This window comes from Nomia melanderi, chromosome 3 (genome assembly GCF_051020985.1).
Source record: "Nomia melanderi isolate GNS246 chromosome 3, iyNomMela1, whole genome shotgun sequence".
Classification (NCBI taxonomy): Eukaryota; Metazoa; Arthropoda; class Insecta; order Hymenoptera; family Halictidae; genus Nomia; species Nomia melanderi.
In genome coordinates, this window is record NC_135001.1 from 2,545,045 (window position 1) to 2,564,732 (window position 19,688).

Below are 19,688 nucleotides of genomic sequence, written 5' to 3' on the forward strand. Positions count from 1 at the left end.
TGCGAGCTGAGAAAAAGAGAGAAGCGTCCCCACCGAGATTTACAAACCGCCGAGAGCTTGACCAAGAAGACGGCTAAGACCGGAAACGAAGGAACTTCCGACGGGCAACGTCACCGCGTCCCCGCGCGGCTCGCGGACCGTTCCAGTTTTGTAATTGGCATTAGCGACGGGATTGAATTTCACTCGCACGCCTGAACGATTCTGCGGTGGATAATTATCGGGATAATTGGAGGATCGAATTAATTATGTGCCGGCGTAATTGCGTTTAGTGTTTCTGCACATCGAGCGAGACGATCGACACGACGACGTTTCGTTCCCCTTTTGTCCGGATTATCGGGTGTTTGCACGCGGAACGATAGTTTTCCGTGAAACGTTAAGAATGCAATACGAAATTTGTTTCCCTTCTTTCTTCACCGAAAAATCTGACTGTACTTCTCGAGAAGATTGTAAGAAAGATTCTAGGCGGATTTATCTTCGATCGTTAGTTTGCTTTAGACAGAACTGCGAAACGGAATGCGAATTTGGATCGACATTTTAATGGATTGCAATAACAGTATCGAAATATAACACAAGTTTGCTATTATCATTGAGTCTCCGATACTCGACGTCATGAATGTGTGAACAACCTGTAGAAAACAATGATCCCATCGCTAATTGCAGCTGTGCATCGCTAATTTCCGAATATACGTTTAGCTTTCCAATTATCGTTGTCGTTATCGTTGTTTCGATGAAATGTTCAAGACGAGAGTTATCTCGCGCGTGAAGGTATCGTTGAACTCGCGATTCCTTCTGCGTTTATCTAAAGAGCAAACGTTTCCGATATTCAAAGGAGAAACGAAAAAACGAGCAAAAAGACAGACGAAACAGCAGAAAACGGAGAAGAAGAAAGAAGGGAAAACGCGGTGTTAGCCTCTCCTCGGTCAACGTCGGTATTTTACACGGACTCTCGGTCGATCTATCACGATTTGCTCGGAATTTCGTTTGATCCGAGCGTCGCGCTCCTTAGAGAACACTCCATTACGCTTAATAAATTGCTCTGGCAATCTGCTTCGAGACGAATCCGCGCTCGATTCCCCGGGTTATCGTGCAAGCAACAGCCGCTAACGACTGTCATCCGCGTGTCGACGCGATTTATCAATGCATTTCGCGAGCGTTAAACCGCGACGCGTCTTTTCCCTGATTCCGTTCCCTTTCGGTCGGCACGCGAAATGAAAAGGAGAAGAAAAATAGAGAGGGGATTAATGCGGAATAACAATAACGTGTTATTACGAGTAGAAAGAGGGACACTCTGTACATCGGGATCAAGTGCAACACACATTTACTTTTACGCCGTGTCTCTAGTACAGGTAGATCAAACTTCAAACCAGTGCAGTTAACAGAGAAATTGAAAAATAAAGGGGAAAGAATAATGACGAATGCATAACGAGCGGCAAGTGTACGAAGGTCTGTTACATGTTCGGTGCGTAGGCAAAGCGAGCTCACCAAAAAAGATGAATAGGGACTTTGTTACGGTTGTGTTAAGAATTAATGGTGAACGGATGGAAGAAATGTTTTGCAGTGAAATACACCCGATATAAAGAAACAATATCCACCGATCGTTAATTAGAAAAGTTCTCTGGAAAAATGTAGCTGGAGTAACTCCCCGAATATGCACACGTCCACAAATCACCGAACACGCGCAATAATCGTATACGACGGAATTACCTACATTATAAAATTAAGTTCATGAGACTGCACGCCGAATTGTACTTCGCAAACAAGTTTCATTTCTCCCTCCCTCTCTCTCTTCCTATTCTTATCTAGAAATGCGCGACGTTGCGCAATACCGAGACAAACAACAAAATGGTCGAAAACAAGTTTAGCGCGTCTTTAAATAACTTCCTTTTTAACTGATATGCAATTAACGTATACTACATAGTTTAATCGTAACGTGTACAACAGATTATATAACAACTGTTCGTCCACTACTGTACGACGGCGTACGAATCTAGCTTTGAACGTTCTCCAAAATCCTAGGAAATCTAATCCACATCTAATGCGCGATCTTCCCGAAAATAAAAGAACATTCCGAAATAGGGCATGTGAAGGAGCAATAGAAAAACAACACAAAAACATCTACATCTATGTTTTATAATTCTTTTTATTCAAAAAAGGGGTTTGTTTCCAAGGCAGCTGTAATTTTTGTTAAAACACAATAAAACAACCAATATACACGTATTCAGATGGCAGCCCAACGAATGTAAGGGTTAACCAAATGTTACATTGCGGAATCCGAATCGAGAACATGAAAAAAATCCTCTGCCCGGTAGATAACAACTGATACCATCGCGACTTTCCTTTGACTCGGAACAATAGTGTCGAGTGACTTGTGGAGAACAGTGCACGGAAACAAAGGGGTCGGGAGGCGAGGGATGGGGCAAGGTTGATATAGTAAATGAATAAGAACCGGATTAGCCTAGCACGTAACGGAGTACTCTCTAAGCGATACGCTCACGGCTCCCGCACGCATCGATTATCCGATCGAGCTGGTTAATAACGTCGCCCGATTCCCAAACCACCCCAGACAAGGCGACGCGTCGAGAGAGCGCTGCCGCGCTCATTCGTTTCCATTTAGCGCTTTTTCTCCTCCTCCATCACCGAGCGAAACACCGAGAGAAAATATTTGCCTGAAAACAGCCTCGAATGAACCACTGCAGCTTTTACTTAGCGGCCGCGTGGGAAGGGAGCAATTATTCATCGATTGGCACGCCGACGCAACGCGTGACGATGGAATCAAGCGTATCTGCGAGTAGCATCGAAACCTGATGGGATCAGTTCCATTGTCAGCCATGGACGTGCGGAACACCACAAGATATACAATATTTAAATTTTCACCGGGTTTTCTTTGATGTCCGCTAGATTCTATAGGAAATCGTGTCCTTTGATGTTATTCTGATCACGAAGTTTCGCAAAAGTTTTACGCTTGTAATAAATGAAAACACGTGGAGAGCTTTAATTTATAATGTCACACGGCAGTGAATAAAACTCGACTTTTCTTTGATCCCGATTTCCGCGGAATAACTTGCCAGACTGAATTTATAGAAATCGTGAATGTGCTCGGACTGTGTTCGAAAGAGAAATTGGCAAATTTTTGTAGGTTTCGATATTAAATCGTAGCACTCCTGGAACTCTGAATTCACTAAGTTAATAATAGAATCTTTGTTATTCGTCCAGCAACGGAGCAAGTAGTTCGATAATCACAGTTTCAAACAACACGAAGAATTCAATGAAATATTACTAAACAGGAAAGTAAATTTGATTCGAAAAATGTATGCGAATTGCAGAAACCTTAAAAGACGTACCAAGGACTCGCACAGTCATGGAACGAAACACTATTTTCCAGAGTGCTACGCGTGGCCAACGAAAGGTCGCAGCCACTGAATTAATGTCTACTCGCGTGTAGATATAAGACTTGTATCCATCGCTAGTCGCGAGCGAGAAGGAAACTTCATTCGAGGTGTTCTATGATCTATAAAAAATCGGCATCTCGCGGAAATATTAAGAAAACCAGCGAGAAATAAACAGAGAGAGAGAGAAGCTCAAGAGAGAGAGAGAGAGAGAGAGAGAGAAAAGCCCAAGAGAGAAAGAGAGGAAGAAAAAGAAATAGAGAGAGAGAGAGAGAGAGAGAGAGAGAGAGAGAGAGAGAGAGAGTGTGTGTAAGACAAAGTTGGAGAGAGAAGGAGAGAGACGGAAATATCAACCGAGGGACATAGATTGATGTTCTCTCCGAGCTTTAAACGGTTCGTGTTGCGTGGATGCATGTAGTTCAAGGTGCGTGTGCCGGTGTCGATAACGGGAACGAGGATCTTTTTATTTTCACCGATATAGGGGTTCCAGCTTCCTCGATTCGCGCTCAATAAGCGTTAGAAGCGCCATTTTAAGAGTACCCAAAGCGTGTGTCCGTGTATGCGCGCGAATATTCCGCACACGAGGTGTCAGTGTGTGTACAACGGAATTATCGGAATGGTTCGAGCCATTCTCGCGAGGCGTTAACGAGGTAACCGAGTAGATGCAGAAAGCTCATGTGAACCCATGTCCGGAAGTATTCGAATTGAAATACGGAATTAGCCAAAGTTCTGTTAAAGAGGTTCTAAAAGTTTCGAAGGGTAATTGATCGATAGACTGCGGATTTTACGAATTCGTAGCGAGCGTATTTTTAAATATATGAAACACGATAGAATATTCTGACTGAGGTTTGAAATAATTTTCCATGTTTCTGTCGGTAATAGTTATATAATAGAAGAAAGGAATTATTGGATTGCAGTTGTTGGAAATGGGTTTAGAAGAATTGATATATATATGAAAGTGAGTGGTCTATCGATCAATGTTAAATTACGGTTGGCAGATAAGGTATAACGAATTATAGTCCGTCTTTCGAGAATCGTAACCTAGTACATACAATTAGTAAGTACTGAGAAGACCGGTATCATTGATGGGGCAGGATTTAACCACACCGTGCTCGGTTAAGTAAGGTACTTGGTTCGTGCGGAGTATTAAATTTTAAAGACACTGATTTTTCAAGCGAGACTAATGGAAAACCAATTCAGGGAGAAACATTTCTCACGACCTTAGGTCAACTTCGAGAACTTCCCGTTACAAATCACCTCGAAGAGGTTCGTCTTAGAACGCGAAAAAGTCCTTACCGATACCGACAAGAATTTCACGAATTCTTTATATCTTGTCCGCCAATTATTCGCTTCGTCGAATTCCAATGGTACCGTTAACAAAATTTTGGCTAACCTTCTATGTTCATCTAAAAAAAAAATGAAATACTTGAAAAGTTCAAATGAAATTGCAGGTTTTCTATGCACCTGTAAGAGACACTGAGAAAGAGAAATGTTACTGACGACTTAGTATTACTCGTAAATCAATGAATTTGACAAAGGAAGTTGAAAATGAGTATTATTTTCGAAAAACGTCTGACAAAATTTCGTAGTCAAATACATATCAATGACAAATGTGTAGTGAGTACAAACTCATTGATCGCTCCACTCATTTCTCCCCATGCCATACGAGCTACGATCTCCTGGTCCTCGAACCTAATCCCAATCCACAAACTGAATCTCCAAATTTACATTTGCTTCCAATTCAAACTGTTCTTCCACACAAGCTTAATATAATACAAAGTAATATAAACAAAAATCTCTCGGCAGAAACTGTACAAATACACAAATCCATCCCTCGTATTCGATTCTCAACGAAACCGTGAACAGTTGGCGCTGGTGTGAACAAATTCTAGCTCGTGTAACTCTTTAATAAAACATCCATCATACACATGGGTTCCGATGAACATTTTCCACCTACTTACCGTGTCAAAAAGTTTCGTGCATCGAAGCTTTTCGTACACCCAGTATCGGGGGCTGCGCGCGCGCGCGCTCGTGTAAGTACGTGTGTCGAATATACATATATATATCTACACGTGATAAAACCAGTCGACGTATCGATCAACTGCATTCACGCAACCGTCTGTTCCCGATTAACGTACAATTTAAAGAAAAAAAAAAAGAAAAAAAAATATTCGCGTGATATGCTATGGTGCTGGATGTTTCACGGGATAAGGTGAAAGGTCATTTCGTTAAATTCCGGATCGATGAGCGGGAAAAGGGGAAGGGCTAAGGGAAAAGTGGCCGGGGCGGCGACGGGGATCGGAGAGAGTTGGAACGGCGAGAAGAGTGGAAAGAGGTGGAGCGGAGGGTGAAAAAAGGTTGGGCGAAAGGGGTTGGACGAGGCTGGGGGGGTTCAAAGACGTTAAAACTTTTGACGTTCCGCAGCTGGTTCGATTTTCAATAAAATCTGATTTCCGGCGAGTTCCGTACGTTTTTATTTCGAGGAATCTTCAAAGGTACCGGGAGCAGTCTGCCAGCGGAATACAGTTTAAGCGTCGAGCCGTCGACGATCTCGCGTCCCTCGTTGCGAGAGAGAACTTTGTACAACCCCTTCCTCCTCCTCCTACCCCTTTACACATTTATGTATGTATAAGTACAAGTGCAGCGTCACGGCAAAAAGACGATTCCCCGTGGAAAAATAAATAATGAATGTGGAATAACGGTTTTTCGTGCAGGGCTTCGTTTTAGAGGAAACTTTTCCTCCGCTGAACGCCGATGGCCGATCGCTTCTGTTCCCTCCGGTTTCCTCTTTTTTTAAACATCTTTTAGGAAAGCCGTTTCGAGCGCATCGTAGCGGAAGCAATAGATTTTCAGGAGAAATGGCTCGTTTCATTGGATCGATACAATTAATTCGAGAATTTCGTGGACCTTCGAGATATAGATCGAATGGAATTCGTAGAAACGAATGCCCGTTGCTATCCGTGGATCGTTCGCTTCGTTTCGCGAGATCTACACCAAATTTGAATCAAGACACTCCTCGTTACGCAGGTTTTACTTGTGATTCGAGCTTACGAAATTAACTGTTTGCGTCACGTAAAAGGATAAAATAAAAATTGTGATATAACTCTTGAAGTAAAAAATTTCAAACGCGAAGTGTACGAACACAACTTTGGCTTTTAAACTTTTACAGAACTGTGCGTGAAGTGACCTCAAGCAAAAGTGCAGGTCCTAAAGTGAAATTAAAAATGGTCTCTGCGTTATCACTCCTCCGCAAAGGGTATAATTTTTTTTCCACACTCTCCGCCCGAGAACTTTTTATTCTGAATCTAATAAAGTACATGTAAAAAAGATTTAATAACGGCCCGGTTCATCGTCGTTCGGTGATCCGAATCCAACTATTTCCGCGAAACCGTTCCCACGTTTAACGAAACGAAACGCGGAACAACGTATCTTGCTTTCGGAATTAAGGGTACGCGCGGTCTGACAGCATTCCGAAATCAATCAGCCCGAAAAGGAAGCCGCGGCCGCACAAGGGGAAACCTTATTCCACAATTTCAAAGGGTCTTTCTCCACAAAGAAACGCGTGCGCGCGCGCGCGCTTTCACTCACTCATTCTCTCTCTTTCTCTCCCTCTCACTCTCTCTTTCTCTCCGGCTAAATCACCCGTTACCCCCGCATATACAAAATTTACCACCATGAGAGTACCTTTCGGGTTAGTGTGGAATGAACTGCGGTTAAATTTGTTAGATTCGCCGGCGGTGATGTGTTAAGTTAGCGTGAGTTGCTGTTACGGATACATTGCGTGTTCCTCTCTCGTGTGAACGATAAAGGCAGAATACATAGCCGTTCTCAGGTATGCAGGGAAGAAAGTCTGGGAGAGATAGAGAGAAAGACAGATGGAGATAGTGGGAAAGAGAGAAAGATAGAGAGAGAGATAGAACGAGAAGTAGAGGCAGACAGACGGAGAGAGAGGATACACGGAAATAATGAGCGTGGGCTTAAGACAGTAAGAAAATTAGGTGGAAGAAGAAAAATAGGCAGAGCGAGGTTCAAAAATGGTAAAAGAGAAAGGAAGAGAGAGAGAGAGAAAGAGGGAGAGAGAATGGAGTAAGATTCACAGAGACATTGAAAACGGAAGGGAGAAGCAGCTTTTCCGTGAAGAATACGGTCGGGATCGTAAAACGAGAATCTCCTCTGTTTCCAAAGAAAAACATAGCTTTTTCCCCCGGGCAAAAAACGTCACTGCTTGACCGGTTCGCTCGCCGGTCGGCCGAAAGAACAACTCTCGCGTGCATCAGCGGCGCGTCGAAGCGCATCGACCACGAACGAAGCAGCACATCCCCCTCTATTTTATCATCTCTTTTTTTCCACATATATATTTTTTGTCTTTTCTTTTTTTTCCTCTTCTTTCTATTTTGTGTGTATGTATATGTGTGTGCGCGCGCGTGTGTATGTGTGTGTATGGATGTTTTCGCGTGTACATATATATGGATGTACGTGCATGTGAGTGTGTGTCTCTTTGTCAAACACAGCCGGCCGCAACCCCTTCCCAAAAATAGCCGGGCTACACTACTAAACTCTCCCGAGGTGTTGTAACGCCGGTATCGAGCGAGGCGTGATCCGCGGCGAACGATAAAACATTATATATATATATATGCATGTATATGTACATATATATATTATATCTATACACACGCCCGTGGTTCCACGGTGGATTGGATTGCATCATCATTGTTTATTTCACAAATCTGTCCAAGTACAAAAATATTACAATGTATATATAAATATATATAAATATATCTATATATTTCCGGTTCTTCGTATTCGCTTAAATACCTAATTTTTATATATTATATGCTATCATAGGAATTCTAATTGCTAGGTACACATTTCGACACTTTTCTTTCTTCGTCCTCCTCCTCCTCCTCCTCCTCCTCCTCCTCGTTCTCCAAAAACAAAAAGGAAAAAAAAAAGAAAAACGAATGGCGTGTCACTGTGCGTGTGCTGTGTGTCTTCTGTACGCGTCAGCGTGTGTTCCTCCGTTAGTTAGCCGACAATCGCGAAGCGGTTAATCTTTCTCCGGTAGTACTTGCGGGCTATTAGGTCGATTTAACACTAAACGTACCGGTACTTTAGACACACCTATTCTTAACATAACCGGTCGACTGATTGGTTGCAAAGTTAGACAAATTAAACGATTAATATTTCTTAGTGAAAACGGAAACCAAAGAAAAGACAGAAATTCCAAGACTGATTAATAGGACAATATAAAGAACTGATATGCAGTTAAATGGTCGCAACGAGAATGCAGGATTTTTCGTGAAATTCGAAAACCGGTCGTTCGACCGGCCGTGGTACGTTCAGTGTTAAATGTTGCTCTGCGTTGTTAGGATCTAGACTCTAGACTGACTGATCGACTGTTGGACAGACACTGGGGTATGGCACGTTACAGCTTTTCCCTCCGTTCGGGGAAAGGCTGGGAAATTCCGCCGCGAACCGCGGATTCTACGGTCCCAGTTCCCGACGACCCGAGGTACGGTCCTCGCAGAATGGAAAAGTCGTTCACGCCGATCGATCCTATCGAGTGTTTGTCACGGATGTTCGACGCAACTTTCCAAGACGCGCGGATCGTTCCGCTGCGCTTCAGTCGAACGAGCAAGGGTCTTGAGGCTCGAGCGTTTCTGGCTGAAGACGTCCAAACGCAAAGGGGAGAACAACGCGAATCAACGTCTCGTACGGGCGACACGCGGCTTAATTGTGCCTCGAAATCGATTCGAACGTTTCACGGCGGATGGAACTCGAAAACCGAATGGCATCTCCGCGAAGCTTACAAACCTCCGGCACGCCCTTGCTTAACTTGGGATTACGACTCTTTCGTAACCCAGCTTCAGGGTGGTTTTGTTCTTTTTATCGGGAACATTGATTTTCCTCGTAGCTACGCAAGTTTAGAAGTTTATTGATTAGTTTGAATATAGTAATGCTACAATTTTTGCTTCATCATCCTGTAGCAATCATTTTTGTGGAGGAATAAGGAATGTTTTCGAAGCTCGTCGCATACGTAACAACGCGAAGACTAGTTACGATGATTTTAGTATCCCTCAGTAGCTTCTCGTGAATTGTTCTTCTTAATTTTGACCGCATCGCAGCCGGAATGCTTTATCTCTCAATGCAGTTAAGTAAGTAGCACTTTACGTAAGTGAGTAAAGAGAACCCGGGAACTTATTATCTGTCCGCAGCTTTAAAAGCATTTGCGGTGGATTGTGCCGAATCGATCCGCCCTCGAAATTGATAGCGTACGCAGTGTTCGGTTCTGGCTCTTAATTTTCGCCGATATTTCGTATCAGATTGCCCTATCATACTCGGGCAGCGTTATGTAGATTAATTCTCGTCTAGACGAAGGAATGCGAAATTTTTAATAATTTCCGCTGGATCATAACGCGGACCTTCGAAAACCTCGCCCTCCGCGTTCCCCAATACTCGGTCGCGCAATGAATACGAAGCAGCCATCTTCCTACGACGGATCAGACAGGAACTCGAAAATTGGATAGCACCATCGCGAATTTTACAAATTTCAACCAATGTATTTTACCTATGGAAATTACTTCTGAATCGCTTTCGTTTGTTAAACTCTGCCCTGCAAAGAATAAAGAGTATACCTACGTAGCACGATAAAGGACAAACGTGTGCGCAAATTTTCCAGAAAATGTGCGTGACAATTCCCTATGTACCAACTTGCTTTAATAATTCTAGCTACGAATCAGGTCGCCGTGTACAAGATTCTAAGATTAGGGGCCATCTTCTCCGCGTAGGGTCGATCGAAACGATAACAGCGTTTAATCGGATAAATGATCTAGACAAAAGTGCCTTCTAAATCGAGCCCGAGTATTCCGCTACACCGACAACTATCATGTACCGGGTACACGTGTAACCCTTCCAGACGGGCGTTCCGCCGGATCGATCGGGAAGAAGAACATTTTCGAAAAGAGTCACGAGCAAGCTGGAAGCACAAAGCTGGCACCGCCCACGGAATGACCAACCCGGAATCGTTCCAAGTTTGGCAAGGGGGTCCATCGCGACTTTCGTTGGATTTGTTCAACGAGTGTGGAAAGCAGAAATCGCCTCTGATGACGTGAACGGATATACGACTCTCGGAATCACTCGTGCTTCGACGGAATGAGACGAACTTCAGGCGATAAAAGGAAAAGGGTAGCCATGAACGCTAACCATTTTTACTTTTATGTTTTTTTAGGTAAACACGTATTGGACAGATTTATTGGGACAGTCGGAAATTAAACACATATTTTTATTCCACTATTCGTTATAGGGAAATAATATTGTATGGTCTATTATTGAGAACTCGGTATTCATTCTTTGATCACGAACTAAAATTATACGATTCTTCCCTTCAGAAAAAGAAATATTGAACGTATTTAGTAATCTGAACGTCAAACATGTTGTCACTTGCACCTTTTTTCATATTTGTGATATTTGAATTTAAATATGTGACTTTTTACTAAGGATTGAGCGTTATTTTATTGTGTCATTGATACAGTTGCGAAGTGACACGATGAATATTTTCCGTGGCATGTTTGTGCTCGACGGTTGAATAAAAAAGAAACAGGCACTGATAGATTAAGAAGAGGTCTCAAGTTCACTTTTCTCAGGAAGTGTAGCTCGCGGTTACGTGAATCCGATTACTTGCAAGCGTTATAATTATACTTCCCCAGGAACGAGAGATCGTTGTGATCGACGAAGCTGCTTTCCCGTAATGCTTTCTAACGTATTTATACGCCGTGAACGTCAGCAGAGCAAGTCATACACGAAAATAGAAAGAGTCCCGAGCGATGCTGTTAAAATCGAGATAGCGGCAATACCTAACTCGAGCGAATCGAAAGCTGCTGTCTTCGAAACTGAATCTTTCACGAGCAATGCGAGAAACTAGAAATCTTCTTCGCGTTCGACACGTGAACTAGCGACTGACATCCTGAGCAAGATTATATATTTTTCATATCTCAAGTGGCTCATGGACGGTGATGCGTGCTTGTCAATCATGGTCCTCGAAACTCCGACATTATACACGAAGCAGCGATCGATCATTTCACTGAAGAATAAACAGATTGAATCGCGTTAGAAATCTAACATATAAGCTAACGAAGCTCTTTTCTAACTCTCAGAATTAAAATCAATGCAAATTTTCTTAAATTTCATCTGTAGTTAAAATTCTTCCTTTCGTTTTTCATTCACATAAAAATATATACACGATCTGCAACGCCTAGACAGTATTACAATACAAAAGATTTAAAAGATCTCTGCTCCAAGTTGTACACTAAAGCGAACGATAATAAACGAAGTATTATCAAGCACGCTCCGTCCGCGATCCACAATGGGCAGCTACAATTTCAAAGAGAAGAAATGCGTGGGGTAGTGTGAAGAACGGGTCACCAGTTTCCGTGCGTCACCGTGGGTGAATAGGCCCTAACGGGGCTAGGTCAACATCAGTTACCGAGAAGGACCTTGAAGTTTTGGGCGGGGAACAGTCAGTCGCAGTAGAAGCACAGTGGCAGTTCCGCGATCTTGTGCGGTGCCATCGGTTGCTGACCGACTGGCCATAATGGAGGCAGCTGTACCAGTTGCGAACGACAACCGTCCCCGGGTATCCGGACAAACGTATCGGGCCGGTGGCTCTCACACATCGTCATCATCGCCGCCACCACCACCGGCCAACCGCCACCACCACCACCACCACCAATGCCACGAACACCACCGACACCGGCAGAGTACGCGACCAGCACCGCTGCCACCGGGCACCGCCGCCCGTCTCCCCTGCACGAGCATTCCACGGCTCGGAAGGTTGCAAGGGCGGAGGCATCCAGCAGGGCAGCTGGAAGTCTGCTGGCTGCTGCCTGACCTTGCGGGCCAACCCCCTCTCTCTTCAGTGAGAACCACCACTGGCCAACACTGTAACAGAGAGAGAGCGAGACAGCGAGCGAGCGAGAGAGAGAGAGAGAGAGAGAGAGAGAGAGAAAGAGAGACAGAGAGAACAGACAGATAGGGTAGAAACAGGAGAGGGACAGAAAAAGGAAAGACACGAGTGAAAGAGGAAAGTAGGGTGGAAGTTGATTAGCGTGCGAGGGAAACTGAAAAGGACGGAGGGACCCTTTTCAAGGATTTAACAACGAAACGATCTCTGCAACGTGAAACCCAACCATTTGCATACACCGACATCGATCACCGCGTTATATTTCTCTCTGCACAACTGCTCGGTAGAATTAGGAACAGTGTGAAAGGGGCAAGAGAGGGCGAGAATAAAGGAGAGAGAGGGAGGAACAGGAGGGAATGCGAAGAGGGATGGAGAAACTGGGATAAAGAAGGTCGGGGAGTACTGTAACTCCACGGCCTCTCTTCTCTTGTGTATCTCTACCCCCGTCGGTGCACTCGGCTTCCCGGTGTACACGGGCTAGCCAGTGTGGTGCGCGCGCGTATGGATGTGTGCGCGTGTGCGTGTGAGCTCGTGTGCGAGGATTCAACGGAACAACCGAGCAACTGTCACGGAAACAGTTTCGGGACGCCAGTTTTCCCTCTCGGAGAGCAACGATTCTCTCCGGCGACGCGAGGGAGCCAACCCCCGGATGTTTTCCCCTCGTTTTGCAGCCAGGTGATACGTTACGATGACGCGGGCCAGCGAACTTTTCGACGTAACGGCCGAACAGCGTATTAGATCCGAGGGTGGCGCGGTCCACCGTGTAGGGGTGAAAACGTATTCCGCTGTTTCCCATCAATTGGGAACCGGGATTTGAAGAATTCGACGGACCATCACGTTACCGTATCGACAGACTGAAGCGATTATTAGCCTTCGAGGAATTACAAAGAGATGTAATTACTACCATCGGTTATCGATGCAGTCACTCGATTGGGAAAATCGAAAATGAATTGGCTTGTTGCGAAGAAATAGTGGCGATCCGTTTTGGAAATGAAATTACTGCCGCGGAACGCGGTTTAAATGATTCGTTATTCTTATTTTGAAGCAAAGGGATGATTATTACGTTTCTTGGAGTTTGAAAGGGTTGAAGTATATATGTTCGACTACGTAATCAATTTAGAAGTCCGATACAGAAGGTAGCAAATCGTCTGAAGCGAAAAGGAACACGGATCTGAATATATAATACCTGACCGGTTAACTGCTTTTTAGGTAATTCGTCACGGTTTAATAGCCCTGAAATATTCTCCCGCAGTTCCGTTCCCTACTCGCACCGAAGAGGTAACAAATGGTGATATGCTAAATAGAATTTCACCGTCGCACACACGGAATCTATAAATTCCTGTGGTACTTTCGAATGCTGCCCTCGCGTAACGTATCATTTCGCTGCGATCAAAGGAACTTTATATAGGAACCAATAACTAGAGTCAATCGATCGTGTAACCAGCCAGAATAAGAGAAACGAGCTACCAGAAGTTTCGAAACTCTGAAGTTCCGTGGGAGATAAGAATGATTCTCCGTAAAGAGATACATAAATGGAGGGTACGAAGAAAAATTTGTTCGTACGAAACTGCTAGGAAATAACAATCCTTCGGAAAATTGCCGCGGAACTTTTCTTCTGGGTACACCGTGCATCCGACGAACATGAATTTTCGTTTAAATAAGCGAAGAATAAATTGTCTTATATCTGAGTGCTGTTCGAAATCGAAAAGAGTTCTAAAAATGTGAATAAATGTAAAGCTGCGAAGTTCTCAATAAAAATATTTGTAGAAATATTGTATAGCATCGATTAGAATAAATATTATTTTTGATGGTTTCCAATTTCCAAGCAGAAATCGTATAAAAAGGAATTGTACATTTACAGAGAATCATCCGTTGAAAAATGTTTATGATATATCAGGACTCGGCGGAAAGAAGACATTTGTACCTCAAGAGGTTTGAATTCAACGTTTAAATCTGAATTTCATATTATCCAAACGTTCTAGTGCGCAAACATTCAGTTTGCACAAACGTTACAGCCCAAATGCCCCAAGCGCGCAAGTAATGCCCAGCCATTTGAATAATTCGGGATTCAAATGACGCGGCGGAATTCTAAAGAGATTAGCAGTCGCTAAATACTGTATTAAGTCTGATTAAATTATGATCGAGGACAAGGGGACGTGGCCAGAAACCGGAATGAAACAAGCACAGGTTTAGCCACGTTAAACCTGCCGTTGAATCTGGCTGAATTTCTTTTTTTAATTAACGTTCCGATGATAATCCTTCTCACGGTAACTCACGATAAAATGAGCACCTGTGTTAACTATTATTAAATATTTATATCGAAATAATTCTACACAATTTCTTTCATTTCTGCGTGTGAAAAGTTGATGCATATGAAGTGCCGACTTTGTTCTCGTTTCTCTTCAATTTTTATTATACAAATTTTGCCAAAAATGAATTTTACATTACTTAGATACGAGTTGACTTTTATCTCTCTAATTCAAGGACCATCGCTATATTCTAACATAAAAATTACAATGTCAGTACTCTAACATCACTCCGTTAACTTTAAATGTCACACCACAGATCTCTCTAAATATATCGAAAAGTTCACGTGAAATATAAATAGGAGAAACAAGAAACCCGCGTCAAAGTAGAATGAAATTCCTCCGCTACCAGTGTGCAAATTATTTCCATTAATCGTATAAAGTCCCAAAAGAATTACAGACCCTGGAGACCGCACTTCGAACGCAACAACCGAACAACGCGTCCCTAACGCCGCGAGCCACCCCTAACGATTCCCGCGATACTCGGCGTTTTAATAAAGATCATTCCGCGGCCGAGTCGCCGGGGGAACACGCACAAGAGTTCCGAGTGGTTCTCCGCACCGTGAAAAATTCTCGCGTGCGCGCGGGGCCGCGGTCGCGGAGAATAATTTCCGCGAGGGTACGTCGAGGGCTCGCGCACGCGAACTAGACCGGGGGGCGGCTTGTTCGGAGTGTTGTTAATGCTTCAAAAAACAAGCGTTTCGACCAACTGTCGCGCACACGAGCGCGTTACAACCGAAAGCGAGTGCTCGCCGAGTTGGGCGATGAAATTCAACGGAGCCGGAGAGACAGAGACAGACAAAGGTGGAAAGAGACTCGTCCCCGAATGATCCGGTTCGGAAGTGTTCAAGGGAAGCCTTCTCGGCCGACCATTTTCGATGCGAATCGCGCGAAGAAACGCTGGCGAGGTGGGGTCCGTGTACTCGACAGAATTGAGCCGCAAGTTCTGACGAAGCTATTCGTCCGACGGGCACACAGGACGGTTTAGTTTTCGAGGGAACTCGAGGAAACAATCCGGGGGGCTCTTCTCCTCCATTGGCTAAGCTAGCGGAGTTTAAAGCGGGAACACGGTAGCGAAAGGCGAAAGCCTCTTGTCGCGTGCTCGAGAAAACGAAACTCTTTGCAATGGGTACCGCTGCACCACCTCTACCCGCTGTGATCCTCTTATTGAGCACCACCGTCGACTCCTACTTCAACCGTTCATCCGTGAAGCACAACCCTGTAATAAGGGCGAGAAGATATGCCTTTAAGGAGCTTATCGCGAAGAGGACCTGCCGTCCCTCTTCCCCATCCGGGGCAGAGTTTCTTGGTCTACTACATCACCCCTTTCGCTCTACGAACGGATTCTCTCCCACTCCATCTCCGGCGTCCTCTTGGCTCTACCCCCTGACCATCTTCAGATACCGTACCATCTCCCACCCCATCCCATCCACCTGGGAATATTAAACAACCGATAGCCCCGCGAACCGTCGACAGCTATAATACGGTGTTTCGTCCTCGAAGCCGCTTTGTTCGAGATCGATGCAAGGCTCTGCTCCGCGCGGCCACCGGATCCGCGGCAGGACCAAAGAGCCGACCTCCCCAGGTGGAAGTAATGGTATCGAAGGAGAGAGGACAGTCGAGCGAAAAACCGGCCGAGATGAAAATGGATGGCGATCCCAGAATAAGGAATCGACCGACGGAAAACCGTTCCGGGGGTTGCGCGGAGGGTACATAAGAGGCTGGATGAGTGTTATGAATTTGCGTCGTGCGGCGATCAGTTTCGGCGGACCGCCTCGTCCGACGCGGGACTTTATTGGTTAAAACTGTCCGATTCGTGCGCGACTCGGCATGATGATATTGAAAGGGACTTCCTATTTACACGGCGGGATGAGTTAAACGAAATTAATTATTTCTGCGAATGATCGATCGCTGCAAACGGAATTGGTAATAAAACAGGGCGGAATGCCGGTGTTATGTGCTGTGTCCGGATTCTATTTCTATGAACCTTTAGTACAGATGATCCGGTGCGCTGATCAGGGACCGCGTCACGTATAATGTAGATTTCGTGGATTCGATTTTGGAAACTGCAGGGAGGAAATCATTCGGAAGATTCATTGCAGCGGGAACGAAAGATATTTTACGGTTCTTATCATTTCACTTTCTGTGTACTAACGGTTTTACGAGTTGAATATTACTTTTTTATTGACGTTAATATCTTGCGGTGAAGCAGCGAACAAAAACCACTCCAAACTTCGTTTGCGGACACCGAAGCAAGAACGCGATAAGATAACCGTTCCCTTGTGTACACGCGCGAGGAGAAAGTGTATACATTATCACAATCAGAAATCAATCCAAGCTTTGATAGTACTGATTTCGCGCGGATTAGCGAATGCTAAGAGTTTTTGGAAATTAGGCAATGTAAGATATATGAAAGGATATCGAATAACGGGTTGATCGTTCAGTTAACCTTTTAATGGAAATAGCGATTTCAATTGCGAAGATAAAGCGTTAAAAGTCCCGTAAACATATTTCAATTCTAACTTCTAGTAAATGAGAAAAGCAATCCGATTAATGTATATTGGTTCAAGCTATTTGAAACTCTAAAAACGTGAATCTCTACGAAAACGCTATTAGACCACGACAGTCCAATCGGACCGTCTCAATAAGACGAAACGAAGAAGTTCCTTAAACTGCAAACTCCAGCCTAACCGTCGAACCGAACGCAGAAGAAAGACAAAGGAGCAACACAACTGTTCCCGCGAGAGATCGATTGGTTTGGGGGAGGGGGCTCGTAAAATTGCGCGCAAAAAGAATAATTACGCTAATGAAGGGAGCGCGATGTAATTAAATGCAACGGCGACCGGACCGATGGCCCGTATCGTCACGGACCGACGCAAAACGACGAAACGCTTTTTATCGTTAACCGTGAGACGCCCTTTGACTGAGACCGGAGAAAGTCTCGTTATACTAATTTCCATTTGGCTTCGTCGTACCGTTGCTCCTCTAAATGCACAGGACCCGCACACACACACCGGTATCCACCGAGTTCGAACGTAGACAGGAGTCTCGGGGTGGCACGAAGTAGCTTCTTGCTGGCGGGATGTGACAACATGTCTGGTTTGACGACGCCTCTGGGTTCGGGGAATGGGACACTTTTGGGCGAATGTCGCGAGAAATTTACGGAATTCATACTGGCGTGTGGTCAATGATTAATACGTGAGAAAACGTAGACCCGCGCTCGGAAGAAGTAGATTGACTCATCCAAAGTCCGACTTGTTGAATAATGTTGCAGTACAGATGTCACTGACAAAGGAACAATTTCCTACACCCAGAAATTCGATTACTACGATGTTTTGGTGACTTGTAGATTATTGGTTATTGAATTATGCAAAATGCAGTTCTCTCGATCGGAAATTCAATTCGGAGATGCGAAAGCGACCCTTACCTCTAGTAGTGCCGTTAGTGCGATTGCTCTAGCGTATTATTGTAAAAAGCAAATTGACTTTCTTGTATCAAGTAAAAACTAGTTGCCATGTGAAGCATTTATCGAAGTATTATTCGAAAAGCATATGTAATTTGATAACGTTTAGTTCCTAGCTGATCGAGTGACTAATGAAACTAAGTTCTCAAAATGGTATAAATGATTAATTCAAATTTCCTAGAATATACTAAGAACAAGAATACAGTTACCTTATTATAGTAACATTACTCTGAACCAACATCGCGAGTATGGCGAACGTTGAAGCGCGATTCTGTTATCGTTTCATTGGTTCGTGCTCCTTAACCCATCCCACACGAACACGCCTACTGTTAGCGAACAATACGGTGGGGGTAATAACGTGCCTATAATGAAGCGGGTAAAAAAGTAATTCTAAAAGAAGGAAACTATGTTGCGGAAACTGTTCCCAGTTTGGTCGCAGGGTGAACGACTTTTCCATCAGAACCGATCAGCGGGTATAAGGGACGAGTTACGAGCTGTTTCTAGTTTTCCGATTGATCTTGGTTTAATCGGCCAACATGCCAACGCGTCGACTCCTGCACGCTCGTCAATCGCGAAATCCGCTTATCCGTCGCGACACGAGAACTTGAGCGGTGCAACAATGCTGCGAGCGACACACGGCCGGACGGATCGGACCGTTGCAAATTTCACCGCGTTTTCGGCCGGTTTGATAAGTACGCAACGCTCCCGAGCCGATACCGTGGATCGTCCCGTCGTAAAGCTGCGCGTTTCGACCGCGCGGCGTGACTAGCGTTCCCGTTCCGAACGAGAAATTTCGTTCCCCGCCACTTCCCGTATTTTTCACCCTCGTTTTTCCAGTCGCGGCCAATAACATTATCGTGTCGAGAGCCCGTTCGAACGAGAAAAAACTGACGACAACGCGAAACATACGAATAGAAGATACGACCACCGACCGCCTGAAACGATGTTTACGCGGAATGTTCGAAAGGTAATCTTCGGGAGTTTAGAGGCGTTATCTGTTCGCTGAAATGAACGAAGTGCTCGATATTCTTGCTTCTATTCGCGGCACGCTGGAGACACACGCGAATCGTGGAACTGAAGCAGGATGTTTGTCGACACAAGAAACGCACGTTTTGTACAATGAACATGGTCGAGGGGAGTGAACAGAAGCAAACGAGTTGTCCGAGGTGATAAGCATCCCCGGTTTGATTCGAATGTCCCGAATTCTCGAGGATTTCGGACATTCCGCGGGGAGGAAACCCGAACGGAGAAAGAAACGCATGGGTACGTGTACGATCATGTTTGCACAGTGCCATTGTTCGACCGTTGAAGTATCTGTATTTCGGGGTGTTTCTGTTTTATGTGACCCTTCAGGTTATCCAGCCGAGTTCGCCGGCACCCGCACAGTGGGCACACGTAATTCCCTGGATTGTGGGTCAAGTAATGATTCTTTTGATTGGACACGACCCGACCGCACAGTTTGCATTTGCTAGTGTACGTGTACGGCATCTTCTCGAAAAAATCCGATAGATTAACTTTCTCGATGCACGTAATCGGCGCGCACTCAATGCCCTGAGGAGTTAAAAGTGTCGTAT

The 19,688-nt window shown here is 44.7% G+C and overlaps 1 protein-coding gene across 9 annotated transcripts in view; it reads right to left on the bottom strand.

Moving 5' to 3' along the window:
- LOC116430295 (zinc finger and BTB domain-containing protein 8A) overlaps positions 1–19,688 on the bottom strand; it is an 87,621-nt gene that overhangs the window by 52,358 nt on the left and 15,575 nt on the right. Inside the window, exon 5 of one of the 9 annotated variants that reach the window (XM_076366395.1) lies at positions 2,208–2,666. The exons of 4 other annotated variants lie outside the window; for them this stretch is intronic. In XM_076366395.1, coding sequence (XP_076222510.1) covers positions 2,611–2,666 — 56 coding nt within the window. In that variant the 3' untranslated portion in view covers positions 2,208–2,610. 4 more of the 9 variants (XM_076366394.1, XM_076366397.1, XM_076366396.1 and 1 more) reach the window with 4 other exon arrangements.